The 24,203-nt window shown below is 38.0% G+C and overlaps 2 protein-coding genes across 2 annotated transcripts in view; one reads left to right on the top strand and one right to left on the bottom strand.

Moving 5' to 3' along the window:
• Positions 1-64: 64 nt before the first annotated feature.
• Positions 65-9,900, top strand: ATP6V1D (ATPase H+ transporting V1 subunit D). Its single transcript, XM_085062114.1, has 9 exons — positions 65-248; positions 2,762-2,879; positions 4,058-4,137; positions 5,478-5,545; positions 6,201-6,245; positions 6,674-6,777; positions 7,171-7,237; positions 8,370-8,448; positions 9,038-9,900. Exons 1-9 carry the CDS (start codon positions 208-210, stop codon positions 9,177-9,179), a joined length of 744 nt encoding a protein of 247 aa, XP_084918240.1. The 5' UTR covers positions 65-207; the 3' UTR covers positions 9,180-9,900.
• A 479-nt stretch (positions 9,901-10,379) lies between these two features.
• The window catches only part of PALS1 (protein associated with LIN7 1, MAGUK p55 family member), a 28,673-nt gene continuing 14,849 nt past the window's right edge, over positions 10,380-24,203 (bottom strand). Inside the window, exons 6-13 of the mRNA XM_085062111.1 lie at positions 21,493-21,570; positions 20,496-20,679; positions 19,343-19,414; positions 18,813-18,884; positions 17,920-18,087; positions 16,972-17,174; positions 15,503-15,613; positions 10,380-13,471 (exon numbers count right to left, since the gene is read on the bottom strand). Of these exons, the coding sequence (XP_084918237.1) occupies positions 13,295-13,471; positions 15,503-15,613; positions 16,972-17,174; positions 17,920-18,087; positions 18,813-18,884; positions 19,343-19,414; positions 20,496-20,679; positions 21,493-21,570 (1,065 nt within the window). The 3' untranslated portion in view covers positions 10,380-13,294. The remainder of the gene's footprint in view (positions 13,472-15,502; positions 15,614-16,971; positions 17,175-17,919; positions 18,088-18,812; positions 18,885-19,342; positions 19,415-20,495; positions 20,680-21,492; positions 21,571-24,203) is intronic.

The raw sequence follows: 24,203 nt of genomic DNA, 5'->3' as shown, positions 1-24,203 counted from the left end.
GGGCCCGCCGGTGACAGCCGTGACTGCCCGAGCCGGGCCCGCCGGTGACAGTGGTGACTGCCCGAGCCGGGCCCGCCGGTGCCTGCGGTGACTGCCCGAGCCGACCCCGCCGGTGACAGCGGTGACTGCCCGAGCCGGCCCCGCCGGTGACAGTGGTGACTGCCCGAGCCGGGCCCGCCGCTCCGCGCCGCGCGCCCCGCCGCAGCCATGTCGGCCAAGGACCGCATCGAGATCTTCCCGTCGCGGATGTGAGTGTCGGCCGGGCGGTCGGGACAGCGCCAGGGGAGCGCGGGGCTCGGTGCCGTGCCCGGGGCGGCGGGCAGGGCTCTCGGGGCGCTCGGGGCTCCTCGGCGGCACTGCGAGTCCTTGTGCCGGTTGTGTACGCGCTCCCGGTGCTGTGACTGAGCAGCTCAGTGCCGCTAGTCCTGAACTCCAGTTTCTATTTCCAGGCTCCGCATCGGCTCTGTCAGCCCTCAGAGGGCCGTGGCAGAGCCCGGCACCGAGATACCGGCAGTGGTGTTTAAGATCATGTGATTGCGCAAACCTTACTTAAAAAAGAACAATTTGTAGAATGTATGTGTAGGAAAAATGGACAAATGAAACCTCAGCTTCCCTCAGCTGTGAAACAGAAGGACTCTGTAGGAGACGTTGGCCATAAAGTGTTCAAAAAGAAGGAAGTAAAATGCTCCCAGTATAGGGGACAGTCAGGTAATTTTCCAGATCCAGACAGCACATTATTTGTCATGAAATCAGATGTCTCCTGAGAAGGCTTAGAAAGCTGCCAACGTTCGAACAAACATTTCAATAAAATTGCTGTTCTAATAGTGCTGTTCAGTTTCTCTTTGGGACCCTCCAGGACAGACAGACTTTGCTTTAAGGTGAAAAGCTGCTTCAAATCTTCTTGCATAAAAGTGGGTTGATGCCTGCACATGGTTTTTATAATAAAAAGAATGCCTTGCAGGACAGAAAACCTCAAACATAAAATAATAATTATTCACTCCGTATGAGCTCAGGATATATACACTAACAGTTTATATGGAAAGATTAATACATTACGTGGTAAATGTTCTGTTTTGAAATTTACTTTAGAAATAAACTGTTGCATACACAGAAATGAGTTATTGCATACACTAAGTCATCCACTCTCACTTCTGCCTTTGGTAGTGCTCTTTTCATTTGGTTTAGGTGTCCAAGGAGGGGCACTTCAATCACATTTGAAAGGTGTCTGGTTTTGTGTGGTGATGTGTTACTGTGGCATGAGGGTGGTCATGTACAAAGGCTTAATATTTACAAACCCCCTTTCAAATGAGGTGCTAGACAATAATGTGGGTGGTGTTCCCAATGGAATATGTTAGAATGGCAAAATAAAGCTGACCTGTGTCTGCAACAATTAATTTTGTTAACTGACAGAAGAGAATTTCACAAGGTTTGATTTTTGTGTTGGTTTTGGTTTTTTAAAAATTGTTATAAAGTGGCTTGCTGGTGTGAGCCTCCTCTGTGCTGGATATCTTCAATTCCAGAAGCTGCTCAGTCTCCTTGAGAGTAAACAAGACTTTGTTTAGTGCACTCGCAGAGTGAGTGAGATCTTGCTTGAACTAGAAGGCCAGCCAGTCTCTGGCAGATGGTGAACAGAGTGAACAAGTTAGTTCAAGGTGATGATGGACACCTGCTTGTTGGGGAAGTAAAGTTGCCTTTTTACTATCTGATTTTTTTAAAAATCATAAACATTCATAAAGTATTCATGGTTTTCAGTTACATGTATTTGGTGGATGTTAAGGGAATTATTCTCATCATGTGCCAGTAGATGTGGCCAGTAATGAATTCCACTGTGTAGACAGAATCTTAAATATACTTACGTTTTCCAAGGTCAGAGAAGTGTGTAAGGACTTGACTTAGAGTGTTGTCCTTTGTGCACAGTGGCTGCATGTACAAAGTAGTAGCTTGCATTAGCACAGCTTGTCCTTTTGGTAGCATAGCTCCTGCTATTCTAGTTCACTTAAACCAAAAAGATTCTTCCAGTTAAAATATACTTTAGAGCAGAAAGGGGGAATCAGGGTTTGGATCTTCAGTTCCTAATTTCATACAAGAAACCTGTAACTGTGCTACTGGAAGTAAAGGGTATACAAAGCTACAGCTAACTCACTAGTATCCCTTTTAAATTGTTGCTGCTCTTGATTGTCTTTAATAGCTTGTAAATTTCTTATGCAGCATATGAAGATATGGAATCACTGTACTTTCTGACTTTCTTCAAACCAGAATGTACAACCACTGTATCTTCTTGCTCTGTAAAATCAGAACATGGCATCAACAGTTATGATCACATGAAGAATTTGCTGTGTTGGCTGGTTTTGAGAGCATGACATAGCAGTAAAAAAGCTTAAAAGCGATACAAGTGTCACATTGATGGTGTGTACTTGGGGTAGTTTGATTTCTGGTGCTTGTAAGTCATGAAGAAAAATGAAAACTGTTATTTCCTATTATGGAAGCGCTGAAAAGTGTCTTGTCAATTTTCCATGAGCTTTGACTTCACAGATAATAACCTTGTAGTCCTCATTGATGATGGAGATAAATATAAATTCTCTTGATTTTAAATGGAAGTCTAAAATTCTATCCTGAAATGGCCATCTTGTTTTACTGCAATGGTGTTTCTTGGTTGCTTCATAATTTCAGTCATATGCATGTCAGAAAACTTTGCATGAGTTTTTTTTCTGATGCCTTCAGATGATGCAGGACATTGTTTATTTATTCGGCTTCTTACCAGGGCTCAGACCATCATGAAGGCTCGTTTGAAAGGTGCCCAAACAGGTCGTAACCTCTTGAAAAAAAAATCTGATGCTTTGACGCTGCGATTCAGGCAGATCCTTAAGAAAATTATTGAGGTAGGTAAATTAGAATTTTTCTTTGGCTCATTTTACTTGAAATCTGACTGTTCTTTCAGTTGTGTATTCCTGTACTGCTAACGTCATTAGGTGGGCTGGAATATAAGACAACTTTGTGGATAACCTGTTTGAGACTGTTGAGGACACATGAGCAGAATTATGTTTTTTTGGCTGTAATGATACAGAAACTTGGAAGAGTAAATATTCTTCACCTTTTTCCAGACAGTCGTAGGCTCTGCTTTCTTTTGTGTCCCAAGTTCCCTATCATCTCTTCTATAATACAGGGAATTTGCACTGATGCTGCCAGATACTTCAGGAGTGGTTATTAACATGTTCTGTAGCCCCATTTTTGTTGCTTTATCTGTCTTGATACTGCGGATCTACACTGTGTCCTGCATGACTAGGTACACTATCAAGCAGAAGTTTTGTGCAGATGGAACTTGTTCCTTTATGAAGAAACACAGAGTCCTGCTTTTTCCTTTGCAAAATGGATGACAAATCTGAGACAGGCAGTAGAGCCTAATATGTGTTGTTCTGTTCTGCCGTACCAGATGGGTTTAGTTGTACTGTTTTAGCTGCAGCTGCTGCAGTGTCCATGGTTAGCAGTGATGCTTTGTTGCCATGCTGTAGACAAGCTGTCAACACTCTGTGTCATTGTTTCCTATAGACTGTCTAACACACAAAGGCTGGTGTTTCTCAATAGCATGTTTTTTAGCTACAAGGGCTTCAAATCTGTAAAAGCTGGGGAAACATGGAGATTTTTACACAAATCTATAAAAATTGGGAGGAGAGTGCAGCTTCACAAAGCTGCGTACATTTGTATATTGAAAAACAACTTCAGCTGTCTCATAGTATTCCATACAATATGAAAGAAGAGTATTTTCCTACTGAGCCACTTTGTTGTTGTGATTTAACCCCCATGTGATAGAATTTTCTGACTATTAAGACAAACAAGTCTTTTGCGGTTTTTGTGAGCTCTACACTGTGAAAAAGCTGAAATAGATCTTTTTTTTGCCAGTCACCTGGGAATTACAATTTGCAGTTTGAGAATAAGCTACGCATATATGACTCTCTCACTGTCTTCAGTTTCTCATTCTTCTCTTTACGCTGCTAGTTATTTATCCTTGAAAAGGGGTAACAATGTGCCTTGTATTTACCGCTTTTTTTTTTTTAAACAGACTAAGATGCTGATGGGTGAGGTGATGAGAGAAGCTGCCTTTTCACTTGCTGAGGCGAAGTTCACAGCAGGAGATTTCAGGTGAGGATTGCTGGGCTTGTATTTGCAAATTATTATTTCCTGTTTTGGAAACAAAAGTAAAATTCTTAAATGCACTTAAACAAAAAGATGACAGTGGACAGGATGAGCTGGATTCTGTTAGGTAAAGGTGGGAGACATCACTGCAGGAGAGAGAATTTGCATGATGAAAACATAGTCTATTGGAAGCGAAACAAAGTGGAAAGGTTACCAGAATTTTCTTTTTGTCCCAGTCCTTGATTTGAGAACATGTTGCTTTTTCCAGCTTGGAATCAAAAATGTAGGGAAGTGAGAATTTATATCAGAGTATTGGACATTTGGTATTTTTCTTGTGAATTTGAGGGATAGATATAATGTGTGCTCCTTTCTGCCAGTAAGTCACACAGATTTTACCAGTTGTTCTAATCTCCTGCCTCACCGACCTTTGTCTCACTAGGGCTAGGGAGGGCTGTATGCAAGAGAGGAAACAAATCCTTTTCCTCCAGCAGGATACTTTAATTGTATTTTGATAAATTATAGTTCTGTCTATGGTGTTTGTGTAATTCATTCAAGTGTGCATAGACCTTGTAGAACAAAGCTGGGGAAGTGTTAAAGATTCAGGTGATAGTACTACCAACTAATGGGGAAGAGCCAAGTGATCAGACACCGCAGTAATCTGTGTGCAGCTGAAGAAAAGACTTTTTGCCCTTCCATCTGGATATAGTGCTGTTTCCTGTCCTAACTAGTCCCTGTGTTTACCGACAAACAAGTCAGATTCCACCCTGTAAGTAAACTGGACTTCAGCAGAGGAGTTAGCTGTAGTGACCTGTTCTTGGAAGACCTTAAGTTATTTTAGAATGCTTCAAGATGAATTGTTGTACAAGTTCAAGTTTGTTAATATGGTAGGTAGTGGGTAAACAAACTCATTAATGGTCTGAAAGAACTAATACATAGAAACTAAAATGAACAAAATGTTGTAGCCTTGGTTTGCATTTAAAGTCTTGAAATTCCTTCACTTACATTATGAAAGAAATCTCACTGGATGATAAGGCTCAATGTTATTAAAATAGTTTGCCAGATAAGTGGCTAGGGTTTTAGCTATGCTTTGTAAACTTGGTCTAAGATGTTCTTAAACGTACCTTTCATAGACTCTGTCTATTCCAAACTTTGCTGGAAACATATTTCTTTTAAAGCTTCTGTGTTAGCTTTGAAGACTGGGCAATGAATTGCATAGAGAACTGAGCTGATAATACTTTTCAGGCCCTTGCTGCTATTTGATAAATGCTTCTTCATTTTGTATAGAATGATGAGTTAATGAACCACTTCAGCTTTCCTGATTAAGATGTATGTTTTCTTCCTTACAGTACCACTGTGATCCAAAATGTGAACAAAGCACAAGTCAAGATCAGAGCTAAAAAAGACAACGTAGCAGGTGATTCTTTTCCAGGCCATGAGTATTTCAACTCACAAGGGAATTATGGGAGGAGACTTGGAAATAGGCAGGAATGTATCCAAACACTCTTTTTCTTATCTAACAGTAGGAACACTTGTAATTTGTTGGTTTTTTCCACTCACAGCTTATGATTTTTGTATTTGGTTATTTACCTCTCATGAAATAAAATGAATGTGTGTAAACAGCAGTCCAATTTCTGTATCTTTGTACAAAGCATAACTTCCATAGAGTTTACTGGAAAACAGATCAGGAAATTAAGTCCTAAAATTAAATATATTTCAGGCAATTGTCTATCCACAATTGTCTATGAAGAAAACAAGAAAGATAAATCAGTATTGAATGATTAAAATATTCTGTAAGCAAAGGGAACACATTACTAAATAGAAACATAATAAAACAGAAGAAACTGGAATATTTCCCTGAATTTTCCATAGGTCGTGATCTCTGTGAGCTCAACACAATTCTGAAGTTCCATATTATATGTCAGGACCAGCATGATTTATTCGTTCCAAGCTGTATAGGAATATTTTGTAAACATTACATGATTAGAAGCAAATGGGGTAAAAGTGAGTTGTACTTAATAAATCTATATTCCTTTTTGTCTCTTACATGCATTTTTGTTCACTCTTGTCAGGTGTAACCTTGCCAGTTTTTGAGCACTACCAGGAAGGAGGGGACAGTAAGTACAACCCAAGTGTTTTCTGTCTTTGTGTACTTATGGCTATTCCATGCTCATACAGAAATACTTGTCATATCTTGCTGGTTAGTCAGTTTACATCATAGGCATAGGGATACTTACTTCCTTTGGTGCTTTGCCTTGGTCCTGTGACATGGAGGGATTATTAGGGACTATGATAGATTCTACTTTCCTAAATCAGTGAATTTTTTCAAGTGAGGGGAAGACCTATCTCATATTACCAGATTTTAAGACTGCTGAGTCTTACTAGTGATGTGCACCACATAAATGACTATAAAGACAATTTGTTAATAGGAAAGGCATTAGCTTCTCACTTGATAAGATGTTTGTATCCCTGCAGTGTGTAAAGTATTCATTTTTATCTAGTAAGGAAACACTACAGTATCAATAGAAACAATTGTTCTTTTCAGGCTATGAGCTGACTGGCTTGGCCAGAGGTGGAGAACAGCTGGCTAAGCTGAAGAGGAACTATGCCAAAGCTGTGGAGCTGCTTGTGGAATTGGCCTCATTACAGGTTGGTGGGAGTTAAAGAACAGGATTATTGGTTTCTTACTTTTCTGAAATGAAAGTACCATCTGTCAGTACTTGTAGATTAATCTAGTCCCAGTGCTGCACAAAGTTGCAAACCTTTCTCAGCTGTATTACTGCTTCAGAGAAATCCTTATTCCTTTAAGGCTAAGAAGAAACTTTTTTTGAGAGCTGGTATTGTAACCCCTAATGTGCAGTATTCAGTGTGCTAGTGACATTAGTAGAAATTCTACTTCTATTCTGGTTCTTATCAAGGACATAGTTTATAAAGCTACATTACAGACTTGGCTTTCAAGTGCTATTTGGTTTTGTGTACAGAATTGATGGAAATGTTGAATTTATCTTGTTATGTACTAATTATTTAATCCCATTCCATCAGACATCCTTTATTACTTTGGATGAAGCCATTAAAATAACAAACAGACGTGTGAATGCAATTGAACATGGTGAGTATTTTTCCATTTGGGATGCATAACATTTTTCTGTCTCCATGCAAGATGAGGAGCAGAGCCAAGGAAACCACTCTTCTCTCTTAGAATTTTTCACCAGTACAAAGATGCTTTCTAGAAAGCATTACAATTAAAAATATTGTAGGAAAGAAAAGAATTAAAAGCCCAGTGGAATGGACTGAAGGACACAGAGATAAATGAAAAGACAAACATGAGAAAGTAATCAGGAAATTGTAGTGAGAACCTACATGACAAAAGTTTCACAAACATTCTGTAGTCCCTGCTAGTGACTTTAACTGGTCAAGCCTGTTGACTAGAAGCAAAAGATACAATGTTTTTATGTGTTAGGATGTTCCAATAGTTAGCATCATAAACTTCAAATAACTTTAAAACATATTCAACTTTAAATCACTCTGATAAACTTTAAAACTGTAATAGGGGTGCCCAGTGGAGAGGCTGCTGACTTCTTGGTTTTGGATGGAACAGTCCTTATGTCAATACCCTGGTATTTTTCTTTGATCTGAATTCTTTATCCTTCATGTTCTCATTTGTAATTTGTTTCTTGCCATTTCTTAAGTACTGTACCAATCACAGTGTTGGCTGTGATTTATTTTGCTGCAGTGTCCAGCATGCTTTGATTGTTTCAAGTTGTTTTCTGAGTTTTGATGTCTTGGATTTAATAATTTTTGCATGTACACAACGTATTTCAGTCCATGTTTATAAACCATCCTTTTCAGCAGTTTTTCATACACTGGTTTCTTTGAACATGCAGGCCTTGGCTGCAGCTTATCACTGAGAATTTGACTTAGAAGAGGTTTCGTCTGCAGTCTTCCATATAAATTTGGTAGTGCTGATAACAGGTTTCTTCTTTCAACAAATGATTCTGACACAGAGCTTTCCCAGTTTGGTGTTAAAACTGTGTTCCAGGTCTTATCTTTTCCCTTGTGTTAGTGTTGTATTTGAATATTTGTTTTCATGATGGCCTTTTTAAACAGAGATAATTCTGAGTGAAGGTGCTGTACTGAAGTTTCTGAAACAATGTGATGGAAGAACATAGTTTTAATTGAAATTTAATTCAAATTCTAATATAACAGCAATCCCAAACACTTCCTTATTTGTATTTTTTTAGTGATTATTCCCAGGATTGAGCGTACTCTTTCTTATATCATCACAGAACTGGATGAACGAGAACGAGAGGAATTCTACAGGTAAATACCAAAAGACTAATCTGGTCTCTTTCTAAGACAGACCATTCCTCAGATGTTCACCAAATCTGGCAGCAAACACTGTTAAACATGATCTCATTCTTACTACATGCTGAGTTTCCAGAGCTGGGTACTCAGAGCACAGCCATTTGTCTGAAAGTTATAAATGAATCCCTTCCATTAAGCTGTACATAGCTGTCATTGTTCTTCCAGATGGAATGATGTGGTACAGTACACTGACGTGTTCTGCTTCAAGGACACCTCTGCCAATAAAGTCAATGTTCTGGGCTACCTGAAACAAAAATGTCAAACCTGAAATGAATGAAAGAGGAATGAACTTGATTAAAGACAAGCAGAGTAGTATAATGCTGTGTTAGGGTCAAGAATATAGTTTGGGTAAGTTTTTCAACTGCAGCAGCTAGCAATAAAAACGTTTTATTTTTGCCAGATTTGCTGTTTGTTATAGAATTTTTGCTTCCTAGGAAACTTTTCCAGGCATCTTATCAAATACAAGACTTATGGCATCATAGCTGGTAGCCTCTTTTATGAAAACATATTTGCTTCACAGATAAAGCTGTGTTTCCCTTCACAGGCTAAAAAAGATCCAGGAAAAGAAAAAAGTATTGAAAGAAAAATCTGATCAAGAACGGGAGCTACGGAGGGCTGCTGGTGGGGAAACTGAGCCAGCCAATCTCTTAGCAGAAGAGAAGGATGAAGACCTTCTCTTTGAGTAACCCTGCACAGTTGTATATGGAGCAGGGGACCCAAAATACAGAATGTCCAGTTGCAATATAATTTGAGACATGTTGCCTCCAAGATACTTACGTGGCTTCTCATTTGGTGTCCAAGTCTTGAATGGATTGTGGATTTCTCCTGGGAGATTAGAAATCTGAGAACTTGACTACAGCATAGGAGGAAAAGCAGAAATGGGTCAGATGCTTTGCTATTAGGAAAGCCTTCTATTCCATGTTCAGCCTATTTCTTCACTTAGTAGGATTGACTGTTGATAGCTATATTTTTTTGAAGAATGGCTCTGGATTTGCCTAATCAGATTTGCCTAATTGCTTCCCTTCCTAGTACAAGCAGAGAAAAATGTTACTTAGGGAGGGAGCATGTGATGTTCTCTTTATTGCTGAAGTATTAATGTTCAAGTTGCTTAAAGCCAGTATTGGCACAGCTGAAGTCAAATGCCTGTAAAGGAAACTCTAGTTTTCTAACCTGTTCATGAAATCCACAGTCTTCTGTGATATATTTTTGTTGCACGATTGTTACCATTGGCCTAAAATATCTACGGTTTTAATTAGAAGTTCTGCCAACTTGTGTACTGTCTGTGCTAGAAACAAGTGTAAATTTTAACTGTTAAAATACCTGGTGTCTGGCTCAAGTTGCTAGAAGATGGCAGTCTTGAAAGCTTGTTGTGTTGATTTCAAAATAAAACCTCTGCTTCACCTCCTACCCCTGGCTTGGAAACCACACTGAGCACATTTCTTACAGCCTGTACTCACATTTACTTAATCTTTACTACTTTAAATAAGTAACCATGGAGAAGTGGCTCCCTCCTGCCAAAAACACATAGAAACAACTACCCAGCTATGTGTTGCTGCAGCTCTTCGTTGCTTCAGTAGGCTGGCAAGCAAAGCCGGGTTGAATATACAACAGTTTATCCTTCTGTGATTCTCATATCCAAGGCTGATGAGTGGAGTCTAGGAGAGTGGCTGACCAGCAAGCTGTCACTAAACCCTGCTCAGTTTGAAGCGCTGTTTTCCTAAAGACAAACACAGAATAATTCAGCTCTGCAGACTTCTTGTTGCCTCTCCCATAGGATGTATTGTGTCAGAAGGTGCACAGAACATCCTGCACGGCACTGATGGGTCACAGCGTGTTTCACATTCAGCAGTGTTAGAAAGAAGACTCTTAAGATCCAATACAGGAAGTAAAATTGTACAGCGATTTATTTTAAATCTAGAAATATTTTACAATTTTACATTAGTGTGCAGTTCATGATGTCTCAAAATCCAGAGTGCAGATACATGTATAAAAGTACAATGCGGGGCTAACCACAGGTCTCAGTAAAGTTACCTTAAATTATTTAAGGCATGGAACCCCCCCATCTAATATTTTTTAAAGTCACATTTAATTACATTCAAAAATTATTTTATGCAATTCGGCTAACATTTATTTTTAATTAAATCTGGACTGGTAAAAATGCAGATACCCTCACTGCAGTCTGATACAGTTCACTACAAAGCCTGTGGTAAGGTTGAAGAGTTTCACCAGTGAAGTCTATATATTTTCTTTTATTCTCAAGGGAACTAGCACACATTCTTCATTAAACAAGACAGAGTAACTTCTTACATAAGGTAGTTTCAGGTCCAAGCTGGCAGCAGATGGACAGCCAGGTACATATTTCAGTGCTGCTCAAGCCATTCCTTTCAGCAGGAGACAAAGCTAACACTGGTTAAAAGCTATCATAGCACCTCTCTATGGATGTCAGTGAGTTAGTTCTGTGTGCCTTGGGAATTAATGGAGTAGAGCTGAACTTCAAGCAACAAGCTTTAAGTCTACATTCAAAAGCTCATTTGTATAAAAAAAGATTCTGCACACCATTTCAGAAAAACTGGGGAGACAAACATGAGTGAAGTAACATTAATGGCTTGATTTACTGAGACTGATGCTGCCTATGAACACGGATACCTAAGGGGGTTCAGCAACCACCCTGAGCTGATTGTGACTGGCAGAATTTGGACAGCATCCTACATAGCTGAGCTAGGTTAACCTTATTCAGTGTGTTTTACTGCTTTCCACCTTCTTGTCCAGAAACATTCAATATCCAAAAGCCTAATACATCTACAGTCATCTTTCTTTAAAAAGGGTAGAATCAATACAGGTTTTCCAATATGCCTGAACACTGTAGTTGTCATATGGGTGAAACTGAGAACATGCCTGCAATGTGAGGCAAAAAGCCATTATTTTGAATATCCAGCCCTTAGGCCAACAGTAGCACAGTATTATTTCTAACACTGATTTGAACTAAAGATAATCAAGTTTCCACCACATTTTCTTTCTGAAGGGTCATTACTTATCCCCACTAATTGCTTAATTGCTTTTCAGCCCTCAATATTAATTAAACCAGCAAATAATTTTGCTTGATAACAAGACAGGAACGCACTCTATACTTCAGTTTTTCAATACAAAAATGTACTGATTGTCCTAAGTTCTGAACTAATAATTAACTGACAATTTTTTTATACCTGCTCTATACTGTGAGTTGTCTACCTATGGGTGTGAATTTGTTCCATTAACATTTTAAGAAAGAGTATATGCAAGACAGAATGGAAAACAACTACTTTTCATCCTTCAACATTAGACAGGAGTGAACTACACATTTACATAACTCCAGTGTTTTACCTGTAGGAACAAAGAAACACTATGGCTAAAAGAGATATTCACAGTTAAGGTTCTTTGTGCTACCCAAACCCAAACCAGCCAAGATACTACTATTCATTTAATGTCAGCAATACCACTTCTGCAGATGCACAGCCATAGTAGTTAAACCTTCATTTGAGAATCATTTGAGGATGCAGAGATGTTCCCATCTGCTTTGCAGAATGCATTAGGATACATACCTTACCTTTTGTTCCCTTGTTTCAAGTTTTTTGTTTTAACAATTAAAAATATTCCCCTTTCTTGTGACTTCTCAGTCAGATACCAGTGTTTCACACATATTTTCACTGCAGTACTGAGCAAATGCAGGACAATACCTTGGCTAGTGAATTACAATACTCGTAACACAGTAGCTACATTCAGCTATTTTAATTCCAGTTAGTTGTCCATTAGGCCAACAGCCACAACATGAACCATTTTCAGAGTTTGAAAAACCCCACTGTCTTCCAATGTTCAGCACATCAGTCTATATTTGTCAGTATTCTGTTATAAAACATGAGAATTTTAGTTGACTTTCAAGCAGCATGTCTTATAACTATAGTTTTTCACAAAAATATAACCTCTGCCTTTCTATCTCTACCGATCTGTGAAAAACAGCGGCTCCAATCAGTCAGTATGTTTTAAAGAAAATACCATAAAAATATCACATCTAAAAGTTCAATATAATAGTAATCTTTGGACCTAAAATTACTGTGCAGTCAAATCTGATTTTAAAAGTCTGACTAAAAAGACACAAGGATTGAAATATTTACATTATACACATTTTCCAATTACAGTGCTATTAGAAAGTGGAATGTTTGAGAATTAAAACATTAACTCGAGCCTCACAGGGCAGCTCCAGACCAGAGCAGCATCTTCATTCTGTGTATTTTTTGAACAGGAGAGGTTTCTCATTGACATTTTTCACGTGTAGATTATTTCTCTGCCCAATGATCTGTAGAATTATGCTCCTGAACTAGCATCATGTCCCACCAAGTCATTAAGTTAAGTGTTAAATAACATTCATATTTATAGCTATGTGACAGCATGGACTATATATACACACACACACACAAACACACTTAAAATCTTTGTCATAAGGGTGATTCTAAGTTAAAAAAAGTGGATTTATGTATAAAAGTAGTTGCTAGGAAAAAAAAAATCTATCTAAAGCTTTAGAATTTAGTACTCACATGGTATCCATTTCTAGACCACAGAGAAAGAAAGCCTGGACAATCTTTAGATCAGTTAAATTGGCTCACAAGCTGATCGGCGTATTTTTCAGTAATACGCAATGTCACTGGCAAAGGATGCAGCCACTGAGGTCTAGAGCTCACATGCATTTATACTAGAATTGGGCAGACCTACACATGATCTGCTTGGAAAGGTAACTAGATTGAAGTCCATTTGTCCCTTGGAATGGCTCTCATCGTAGCCAGGTGGAGGGCACCCACTGGGGTTCTGTGTCGAGCTTATTTATTAACCGAAGTAACTCTTGATATGCCTTATCGAGATCAGAATTCACAATTGCTGTATCAAAGTAGTGGCCATTGTTCTGCTCCATCTCCCTTGTCTTCTCTATTATTTCTCTCAGCTCTTCTGGCTGCAATCAGAAACAGAGAGTTAGTGTAGGTGTGTAAACCTCTCCCCCACAGTAACAGTAGGGAAAGCTTTTTTGACACCAACTCTTACGCTGTTGCTATCGGCTATTGAGAAGTTTCCAGGAACACTCCACTGTGATCCATAGCTGAAAGCTAAGGGCACTCAAGACAATCCTGACTGATTGGCTATGAGTGGCAAAGAGTAAATAGCTGCCCCAGGCTGAAGGAAATGAGGAAGATCTAGCAGTGGTCATCGCACAACACTGATCTCACGGAAGGAGACTGGAGGTGGCAGAGATGGTGTGAGACTAAGTCTGAACGGTGCAGACAGAACGAGACAATGTTCTGCTTGCACTGCCAACACCAAGCAGCCCAAGGAGACAGCTGTCACTGGTGACAATTGTTCAGTACACAGCAGTGAGAGCCACAGCAAGAGTTACACATTTAAATTGACCAATTCACCATATAACATTGGCTGAATAACAGCAGAAAAATTGAAAACACCATCTGGGAGCTGGAAGGGAATATGTCAATAGCAGGAATATTGCAGCGTAGATAAATGATACAAAGGCAGAAGTAGAAATGTTTTGATTTCAGAATTTTTCTTACACTTGGATTCTAAAAGTATTTTTATTTTTCTCTTCTGCAACTTATTTTTTGTATTTTATAAAGAAGTATTCAGGTATAATTTTTGAGTTAATCATCTAAGGAGGATATTTCAAAAAGGACTTCAGGTTTTTTTTCTTAGTCATTATACACTCGATAAAATCAGAGCAACGTAAGGGCATACATGCAAGAAATACCCTTTTCCTTATAAGGAAAGGAGTTTGAATCAGCAGCATGTACCCAATTGAAATAAATACAACTCCAATACAATTAATCAGAAAGAAAACAGGCACAGTTCAACACCAAAAAATGCATTCCTTTTTATTGCAAATGGTTTTCTTGACTACTGCAATAAAAATCCAGAACATAGATAAGATGCAATATTTATATAAAATAAAGTTTCCTACATTGCATAAACATGAAGGAGGAAACACATCCATTTAAAGACTATAGTTATATTTGACTCGGGGCAGGGGGAGGAAAGGAAGAAAAGAAAAATTTCCCTAACTTAACACTTGAACTTCAATGGCCTTTTAGATCTTGCACACAAGTAATAAATCACCCTTGCATCAAACAAGGAGAGCAAAACAACACAGCTATAGAGCACAGCCAGTTATAATTCCTGACCAACAGCCATGTCAGGAATAACTTGGGAGTTATGCTGGGAAGATTGTTTTTCCTCAGTATGAACTGCATTATGCTCAATTAGTACTTTGAAGATACTGTGGTGGCAAAGGACTCCCACCAATCACTGCAGGGTAGATTGCAGTTAAAAAGCTGATGATGAACCTGTTCCATTGCCTGAAAAATAAGCACTTGGTGTCTGATAGCCAGATAAGGAACTCCTCTGAGCTTTCAGATGTCCTATGGCTTTCAAGCTCATTGTGCAGAACTAACTTCTGACTAAACTGTCTGAACTGGATAAGCTCAGATCTTGGACATGACTCTGACTGAAAATGAAAAGTGATCCCAAAGGATCCCAAAATATCCCACTGAAATAATTTTATCTGAAGAATTTTGGATTTTCAAGTAAATGTTTTTCCAAGGGCAGGTAAGTTCTCAAATGAAAATGAATTATCCTTTGCTCCAAAGAATTAGTCCCAGGTTCACTTAAGGACAAAACTGGGTTTTCCACAGTTTTGAAATAAAAGGTCTTGTTTTTGTACCCAAATGCAGGGACACCAATGAGAAGACACTGTGCCCCAGGATTACTGAACTAGCAGTGCATTCCCTTGTCTAATACCTCTCACTTCCCAATAGGCAAAAGCATCCTTAGCATGTCTGTCTACCAGCCTGGAGCACAACTACACTGGTTCATTGCAGTGGTGATTGCCAGTACCATTACTGTGTCCCAGTTCCAAAGAAAGAGTAAGTGCACTTGTTTACCAAACACAGTATGGCTTCAGAAGAAGTGCAAGACATCTTACCTTTGGGTTTTTCCCTTCTTTGGCCAATAAAGCACGCAGTCTCTCTTGTGAAGGTGGTGCAACAAATATAATATATGGCTTCAAGTCAGAGTTACGTAGTGTTTTCAGTGACTGCAAAAATAGGATTTATTAAATATTTAACAGTTCCACCCAGGAAAAGAACATTTAGTGATGCATTATTCACATGCTATAACTGATAATATACTCTTCAAACACAACAACTGTACAATATATTAACAGTAATATAATTAACTGTAACAGTATTCGTAGTTCAGACACCATTTCCTATGAAATTTTTATTACAACATTTTTCAGCTTCATGAAACTGAAATATTTTCTTTTGTTCAAGAATATTTTTCATAACTAAGCTGAAGAAACAGATATTTTGGTATCCAAAAGCAATAAAAAGGCCAGCTACATTGAAGTAATTGTCATACAATGCCAAGGAAAGGTATCAGCTTTGAACAGAGAGAAGAGTCTTTCAAGGAAACTGTTACATTTAAAGATTACAGTTTAGCTTTTTCTGTTTTGAAGATTAAAATACAAGCTATCAGATGCACTACTACTGTATGCGTAGCATTTTGCTTTGTCAGGTTACATTATATTAAGAGGCAGTAAATGAAGAGAACCAAACTGTTGTCTGATTTTTCCAAAAGGCTCCCTCTCTCTGTCTTGGGACAATGTCTCCATGATAAGTTTTTATAGCCACAGAATTAGATAAATTTTTTTAAGAGTTATGAATTTTCATCTCATGACAGGCTTTGCAATACCCACGAGCTATGCTAGTAAAGTATCACATGGTCCCAACTGGTGATGACTAATTATAGCTTCAATACTACCAGACTTTACTGATGAGTCTGTTTTAGGGCTCCTTTTGCAGCATCTACAACAGCAGCAGACCTCATAGATAACACCTGTATCAGAAAATGGGCTGCATTCCAGGACTCTGCCTCTTTCCATGTTTGACTGAATTTCCAAATTGAGGTATGCAAGCACAGTTTCTCTCTTCATGACCAAAATGTCAGAGCTAAACTTCTTGTCAGTACTGTTGATGTGATGTACTTTAATCCTGAACTGGACTTGGAAACTACATACACATTCCTGAAACAGACCTTCCAAGTATAATCACAAACCATTTCCTCTCCATCTTCAAAAGCCTCAGAGATCACACAGTAATTTGAAGATGGAGAGACAGAAATCTTATTTTAATTAATTTTTTAATTCACAGTGTTTCGAGATACTTAAAGCTGGTGAAAACTAAGGTCTCTATCACCTGCAGCACAGATAAAGGTGCACATTTGCAAACAAGGAACTGAATAGTTAACTGAGCATCACTGAAAGAAAACTTGGCATAAACATGAATATGGATGACCATGAAAACACACTCTTTTTATAGACCAGATAGAGCTCTATAGATATTCACAGTAGCTTCTAGAATTAAAACATGATGGGCAAGAGCTTTGCCATACCTGGGTATGAAGATTTAAAAGGCATATCTTGCCCGAGTTGATGACTTGCCGCACGGAGTCTATGCTCGTACCATAGAGGTTCTTCTCAAACTCTCCGTATTCAATGAACTTCCCTGCAGCTATGTCACTCTCAAATGCCTGTCGGGAGACAAAATGGTAATCCCTGCCAGCTGTTTCAGTCTCTCGCCTACTCCGAGTAGTATCTACAAGAAAGAGACAAAAAAACCAAATTGAGACAGTGATGCACATGTAGAATTGAAGAAAAGAGTATTTCTCTTAGCAGACATATTGCTAACCATGGAAACCAACCCCCACCAACAACCATACGAAATATCCAAGAAGTCTGTTTATTTTATTTTCTACAATAAATGTCCATGGTCAGATTAAGTCGTCAAACTTAATTTGCATGTTTCTTTTACATTATGTTGAGGAAAAAGATAGTAAACCACAAAAGGAATAGTTTTAACCATGTAGTTGTGTTCTGAATGTGAAAACAACTATTAGATGTTTTTCAAAAATATATATTGCTACGTTATTTGTACACATAATCTAGGATACATTAGACATTAAAAATATAATATTCACTGAAACAGAAGTGGTTTGGGAGGCACTAAAGCCACTTAAATTAAAATTTATGCAGGACATTTGGTTAAGAATTTTTTGCCCAATGTACCATTTTCTTTTTTGAACTTCTGTAACTCACTCCAATTTTATTCAAACTGATATAAATGCATGTCTTATAATGTGCTTGAAACACTGGATTTGCATTAATTTCACAAAGCTATTTTTTACCACACATAAGATCATTTTATTTGTCCTTTTTTCAAGAGCTCCTGCCAAATATATCCTGCCCCAAACCTCCAAGCACCTAATTACTATTTCCAACACAAGAGGATTTGTCTGCAGACAAGGTTTAGAATAAGGAATCTATCTGCCCGTCACACTTACGGGGCACTGCGGAGGCAAAGCGATCCACTTCGTTATTCATAAGTCTCTGCCGCAGCTCATTCTGGCCGCAGTTCTGGGGGCCAATCAGAACAATGGGGCGTTTCCTATTTGCTGGCTGATGGTACAGTGACATTTCCTCATAAGTCAAAATTTCCTCATTGTCATAATCTTGAGAGAGAACAATAAAAACAGTCACAACATACTTTACTGCCAGTTCCATCTATTGCCTGTCATGCAGTATCAGGTTTCAGGCAGTTCCTGACTCTCTGCCCGGCATCTAACTCTGAGTCACCAAAGCAACAGAAGCCCAAAGATCATCATGTGCCCAGTAAGACGAGAATTTTTTTCCCTTTCTTGGGAAAAAAAAAAGTTTCCACTTACAACTGCTCATATAACTAGTAGCATGAACACAAGAAACAACTTTTTTGCCCAAGAACAAGTTTCCAGTACAAGAGTAATACTTATTTTTGATGGCAGCAACCATCATCCCAATCCCAAGTACTTCTGTAGGAACATAGTATAAACAGCCTATAAAATCTCTGAAGAAAGTTTCCATTGATGAAATTTAATTACACAGAGTGAGATGACATTACAAAACCATAATAAATTGGCTCACCACTGTAAAATTGTGAGTGCTTTTATGCCTAAAAAGCTATCTGGTTTTTATCCCTATCATCTGGGCTCTATTAAGGACACCAAATGACCCTACAAATCCTGTCAGTTGTTTTACATCTTTCACTACATGCTACAACACAGTACTGCCCTCACACAGAACTTACTGCTAGCATTTCTAACACCATATCCCGAATTTCAGCATTCTTTTCACAAGGCTATTTGCAGAATCTTTTACAATAGTTTATAATTACACACATTGTGCAAAAATTGTTCCTTACCATCATTTTTATTTGCGTTGTATAAAACCTTTTTCCGTTTCTTTTTGTTTTTCTTCGCGCACCAGAGTTTTCCTAACCAAAATAAAAATTACAACAATCAAACACCCAAACAGTAAAAATCTTCTTATTCCACCCATTTTTTTTATCTTTAAAGTGGAGATTTTATTCTGCAGTTTTGAAAAGGCATAATATCATTTTGTTGATTACAATGGTCTGGTGTATTAAGCAAATGTCAAGGACTTCAACTGAGTCCCGGCAGATAAAGTTCTTCGCGAAAAAAGGGGCTTTCCAAATTCCCTACATCATCCTAACTACATCGCACATGGTTATGAAAGCCCCATGTGATTTACACAACAAAGTGTTAAATTCAGACTTCTATTTATATGAAGAATTTCAAAGAATTATCCCATTTGTATTACAAGAAAAAAAAAACCCACAACAGGAGAACTTTCTACAATGACAAGGCCCCATATAACATTAATTAGCACCTCTAGGAAAGATTTTTTTAACTTGGAAAGCATATATCCCACCTGATTTTTCAGGCTCCTTGTCTTCTTCTATGGTTTGTTTCATTGCTTCTCTTTGTTGCTGAAAACTTTTTCCTTAATGCATTAAAAAAAGTACAAGAGTCATTAACTTTTAGAAACCATTTCCACGCTTTTTTGTAATGACTTACTCATTTGACTCTTTCCTAAGCTTTTATATCTCTTAAGGTTCTAGTAGAATGTAACATACAAAAGAAATTTTAAAAGGGAAATTAAAATTTTGAAAGAGAAACCAAAATTGCTGCAAAACTGGTTTATTACTTAAAAAAAAATATATTCATCAAGAGAGACTTGCAGACAATTTGTACAATACTAGATAGTTTTGCCCGGAAAAGTGAAACTACTGGAAAGACAACATTTACCCACTATGACAATGTGGTTTTCTCGTTATTTTTGTATGTCAAATGTGCTCTATTTATATTAAATATTTTGAACTTGAGTTTAAAAAAGATTAGCCTATATTTAAATCAGTGTTTCTCTTAACTTTTTCAAGCATTATGAAGTTACAGTCTGATATTCTATGGAATTTGAAGTCTTTTTTTCACTGTGTTTAACAGAGCAGCAGACCTTTAATGACCTCGGCTGCAGTCCATATTGCAATGCAAAAATTATGATCAGACTTCAGTGTCTGAAAACCCTGTTACCCAAAGACCCCCCAACAGTGAGAAAGGAAGCCTGAATGTCACAAGTAACTGAAGCCCTTTGTTAAGTGAAAATATGCTGAAAAGTCACCACAAAAAGGTACTGTATCAAGTAGTTTACTTGAAAAAGGTAAGAAACCTCAGAGCTGTGTACATCTCCAGAGAACAATCAGGCTGCAGTCCAACATCTCTGCTGCAGCCGGCAGAGGGAACCCTGAATCCACAGAGTCCCAACGGGGAAGGAATAAAATAAGAGGAGAGTGGCTCCTGGAACGTGCAGTGAAAGCAGCAGCTTTACTCAACAGTTATTTCTATACATAGTGATGCCTCTAAAAGGTCAACTTTTAAGTGAATTACATAATCAACAGTAGGCTCTGTTGCAAACGGTTCAAAGTAACAGATGGATTTAACGGTATACAAGTCTTTGAAAACCTGACTATTGCTCCTGTGGCTATGATAACTACTGACTGCCAAGCTTTTTCTAGAGCTTTATTTACCAGGGATAAGGCCTGCCAATGGCTGATTATCTTCATCTCCATCTCTGTAAGCCTGCCACCAGTTTGGATCTTCTTGACTGATCACATGGAGTATGTCTCCTTTTTGAAAAGACAGGCCTAACTCTCGGCAGGGGACATAAGGGTCATCGGAGGGATCGTAGTCAAAATGTGCTTTCACGTGTATCTGTAGGAGATCAAATGTAAAAACAGAAGAAAAACACCCCAGTGATTTTTGAAGAATTAAACCTTGTCTTGATTGCATTGGTGCTATGATATATAAAAACTACAAGATTCTATAAAATGCAAACTTTATCTGGGGCATACAGGAGTACTGAACTGGAACCATTAGGTTAGCAATGGAAAAGACACAGGTACGCTAGGCTGGACCTAAAGGCTTGAATTTAACATACAATCTCCTCACCATTACAGAAGACATCCCCCTCAAGCTACTGATTTAAGTTCTCTGCATTTAAAAAGTATCAGAGGTATTCTAATTAGCTGAAGTACTTAATAAACACATGGACTGACACCCATTTGCTGGACTTTAAGTGAAGTTTCACTTGTAAAGTATTTTGTCACCCACCATTAATGTTTGGGCATTCTTTCTTCAAGCTGTTAAAACTGTCTTTTCCTCACAAAGCATATTGGCATCTGTCAACAATCCAATTTTTTAAAATATGTATACATATATATATATGCACACACAAAATATAAAAATTCAAAATAAGAAGCTCAGAACCACAAGAAGTTCTATCTTTACAATATCTTACTATTTCATAAATGGAGTTAAAATAGTACTAAGAGTTTCAGTTTAAGATCATTAATAATTTTCAACAGTTAACTCAGGTGTCAGTCTGGTAACAATTAAAATCCACTTAAATGGCTACATTTTGGATTCATTCCACAATATAAAGGACCTGCAGAAGAACTTTTTACACACCACTGGTAAAACAAACTATGTATCACCAAACACAAGAACACCTGTAGAGCTACTTACAACTGTCTCCTTCGCAGGAGGTGGCTTGCTCTGCTGACTGGGAATCAACACAAAGGTCAGAGTACCATGCATGTCAGCCTGAGAGGAAAAATAGACTCTTCAAATACAGTATCAAAATACGGCTTAAGAATTTTAATAAATAATATATTTTAGAAAATGCTTTAAAAATTCCAATTAAAAGTTGCTCCTAACAGCACATCATCCACCCCTCAGCTGATTTAAAATATATAGTACAGATACACACACAGTGATTCAGTCACACTGGAAAGCTCAGTGTTGATACTTGGATTTTAAAAGCCTAGCATTCCTGAATATAAACTGTTTCTATTTGAAATGGAGCAGCTGCCATTCTGTCCAGCAGAGACTTAGGAGAAATGTATAATAATATTCTCTTGTTCTGCTCAAAATTACCACCATGTGAGTGTACATTGGGAAAGGAAAAATACATTAAAAAAAAAACTTTTCTAGAATTTCTTCAATGGAACACCATTTTCAAATCTAAACACTTCAACTATGATTTCATGCTGTTAACTTTATTAAAGAATACAAAACACTGTTTAAAAATGTAACATACTCAAGTCGTGCATATGTAAAGTCCTCAATACCAACACTCTAGTCAACCTTGTTAAGAATGTAGAACATAATAAATGCCCTGTCTTTAAAGAATTCTTCTATGTTTACATCTTTTCATAGGCAGAATATGTTTGCACACGTAAAAAGTCTTGATAAAGTGCAAGTGACGACCTGTGACAAGGTTTACAGGTGTTTCACTTCCTATACACCATTCTATGAAGCATAACACAACCATTTGTCCTGTAGAAAACAGAAAAGAATGCATGTATCTCAAAAAATTCAGAACCAAGGCTTAAATAAAGTAAATGTAACTCGGACATAACATGATCAGGCTGCAAGAAAGGAAAATCCATGATTTTCAGTCAGTATGCACAGTTCCATGAGGAATGAATGTAATCTAACAGTGATCATGTGAACAGTCTAAGCAAAAAGTCACATGCAGTTTATTATCACTTGAGTAGCAAGTAGCAAGGCAAAACTAAGGAGGAAAGTATTTTCCTTCTCCTGCGCTTCTTTGAAGTGTTTTGGGGGTTCTGAAGCATTTTAGAACTTTATTTCCACACTACAAAATACAAATGACAACAAATAAAGAATTAAAAGTATTATTTTAAATTAATTACAAATATATTTTAAAATCCCACAAGGTTGTATTTATTTTATTTTTAATTTTCAGCAGGTAATTTTCTCTTATGCTAATGTATTGTGGTTTTAAACCATTTGGTATTTTAACCCTAGGTTACAGGAGCTGCTCAGAAGCACAATAAGCTCTCTGCAGAGAACAAAACTGCCAGACTTGAACTACCTGTTAATCACCTACAAAACACTCTTTTCAGAAGCATAGGACTTAGCTAAATATGGCTTTAAAAAAAATACAGATGGCAATGGCGACAGCTACAAAACATGACAAATCTTAGATAGTTCTGGTCCAAAAAAACCATGGACATTGAAGGCTTTTCAGAGAATTTTAAGAATCTTTCTAATCAGTTTTAAAACAGTAAAACTAGTGTCTTACTGTACCATAAGACAACTTCATCTATGGATATTGCTGCCTATTCCTTCTACAATACACAACCTACAGCAGAAACTAAGTCTTTGTCCTGATTCTGATTCATCTCTAAAGCATACATCTAAGTAATCTGAAGATTTACTAAATGTTTCTCCGTTTTTCCTCCCCAAAACCCCTATTAACTAAGTTCTAGTTGATATTTGCAATGTTTTGTGCCAAAATAAGGAAACCTCTAAAAAAAATGTCATTTTCATCTGTTTTCACTCTGACAGAATGGTCTTGCCTACTGCAATTGGGCCAAAGATACAGAGTAAGGTTCCAGGTGTCTTGGACACTGATCCAAAGCAGGTACCAGGGAAGAGCATGAAAGAAATGCAATTGGGCAACAGAAAATACTGTTGGTAGTTGCCAGCTTTTGACATTCTGTCTCACCGGGCCTTTTGGAAAGTGAGTACCTCTGCATTTACTAATTCCTGATGGATTTCTTGCCTAGCTGCTTTTAAACTAAAGTATAATTTTGTCATGAATGGTGTAATAAAAAAGAAAACATCTATCCAAGTAAACTGCTAGTCAAAAGGGCTTTTACCAGGAGTAAGAGTAACCAGTCTAGTCACATAAAGGTCCTGTGTGATACAATTTGTGGTGGCTTAAGTCTGGCCAACAATTCAAGCACTGACCAGCTCCTAATCCACTTCTCTCTCACAGCAGGATGGGGGAGAGAACTGGAAGACCAAATGCAAGAAAAGAAATCTCATGGGTCGAGGTAAAGACAGTCTAAAAGTCTAACAATTGAAGGGGAAAAATCCCTACCGAACCAGTGATGCAAAAGCAATCACTCACCACCCAGTTTTTACTGCTCAGCCTGATGTTACACAGCAAGACACATCACTGTGGTCAATTCGGGTCAGCTGCCCCAGCTGTGTCCCCTCTCAACCTCTTGCTCACCCCTGCCTACTTGCAGGCAGGGGACAGAGTGTGAAACAGAGAAGGCCTTGACACTGTACAAGAGCTGTTCAGCAACAGCTAAAACACTGGTGCATTATCAACACTGTTTCAGTCTAAAACCAGCCCAAAAAAGCATCATATAAGCTATGAAGAAAACTACCTCCAAACCAGCCACACATTCATTTAC

The sequence above is a fragment of the Lichenostomus cassidix genome, chromosome 5 (genome assembly GCF_008360975.1).
Source record: "Lichenostomus cassidix isolate B80296 chromosome 5, HeHo_3.0, whole genome shotgun sequence".
Classification (NCBI taxonomy): domain Eukaryota; kingdom Metazoa; phylum Chordata; class Aves; order Passeriformes; family Meliphagidae; genus Lichenostomus; species Lichenostomus cassidix.
This window is presented reverse-complemented; position numbering and strand designations above follow the sequence as displayed.

What these genes read in the sequence shown, in the direction of transcription:
- ATP6V1D (XM_085062114.1), top strand. Translation starts at nt 208, where the DNA reads ATGTCGGCCAAGGACCGCATCGAGATCTTCCCGTCGCGGAT. An exon ending in GAGATCTTCCCGTCGCGGAT is followed by an intron (nt 249 to 2,761) that starts GTGAGTGTCGGC and finishes GCTTCTTACCAG; the next exon opens with GGCTCAGACCATCATGAAGG. An exon ending in TTCACAGCAGGAGATTTCAG is followed by an intron (nt 4,138 to 5,477) that starts GTGAGGATTGCT and finishes TCTTCCTTACAG; the next exon opens with TACCACTGTGATCCAAAATG.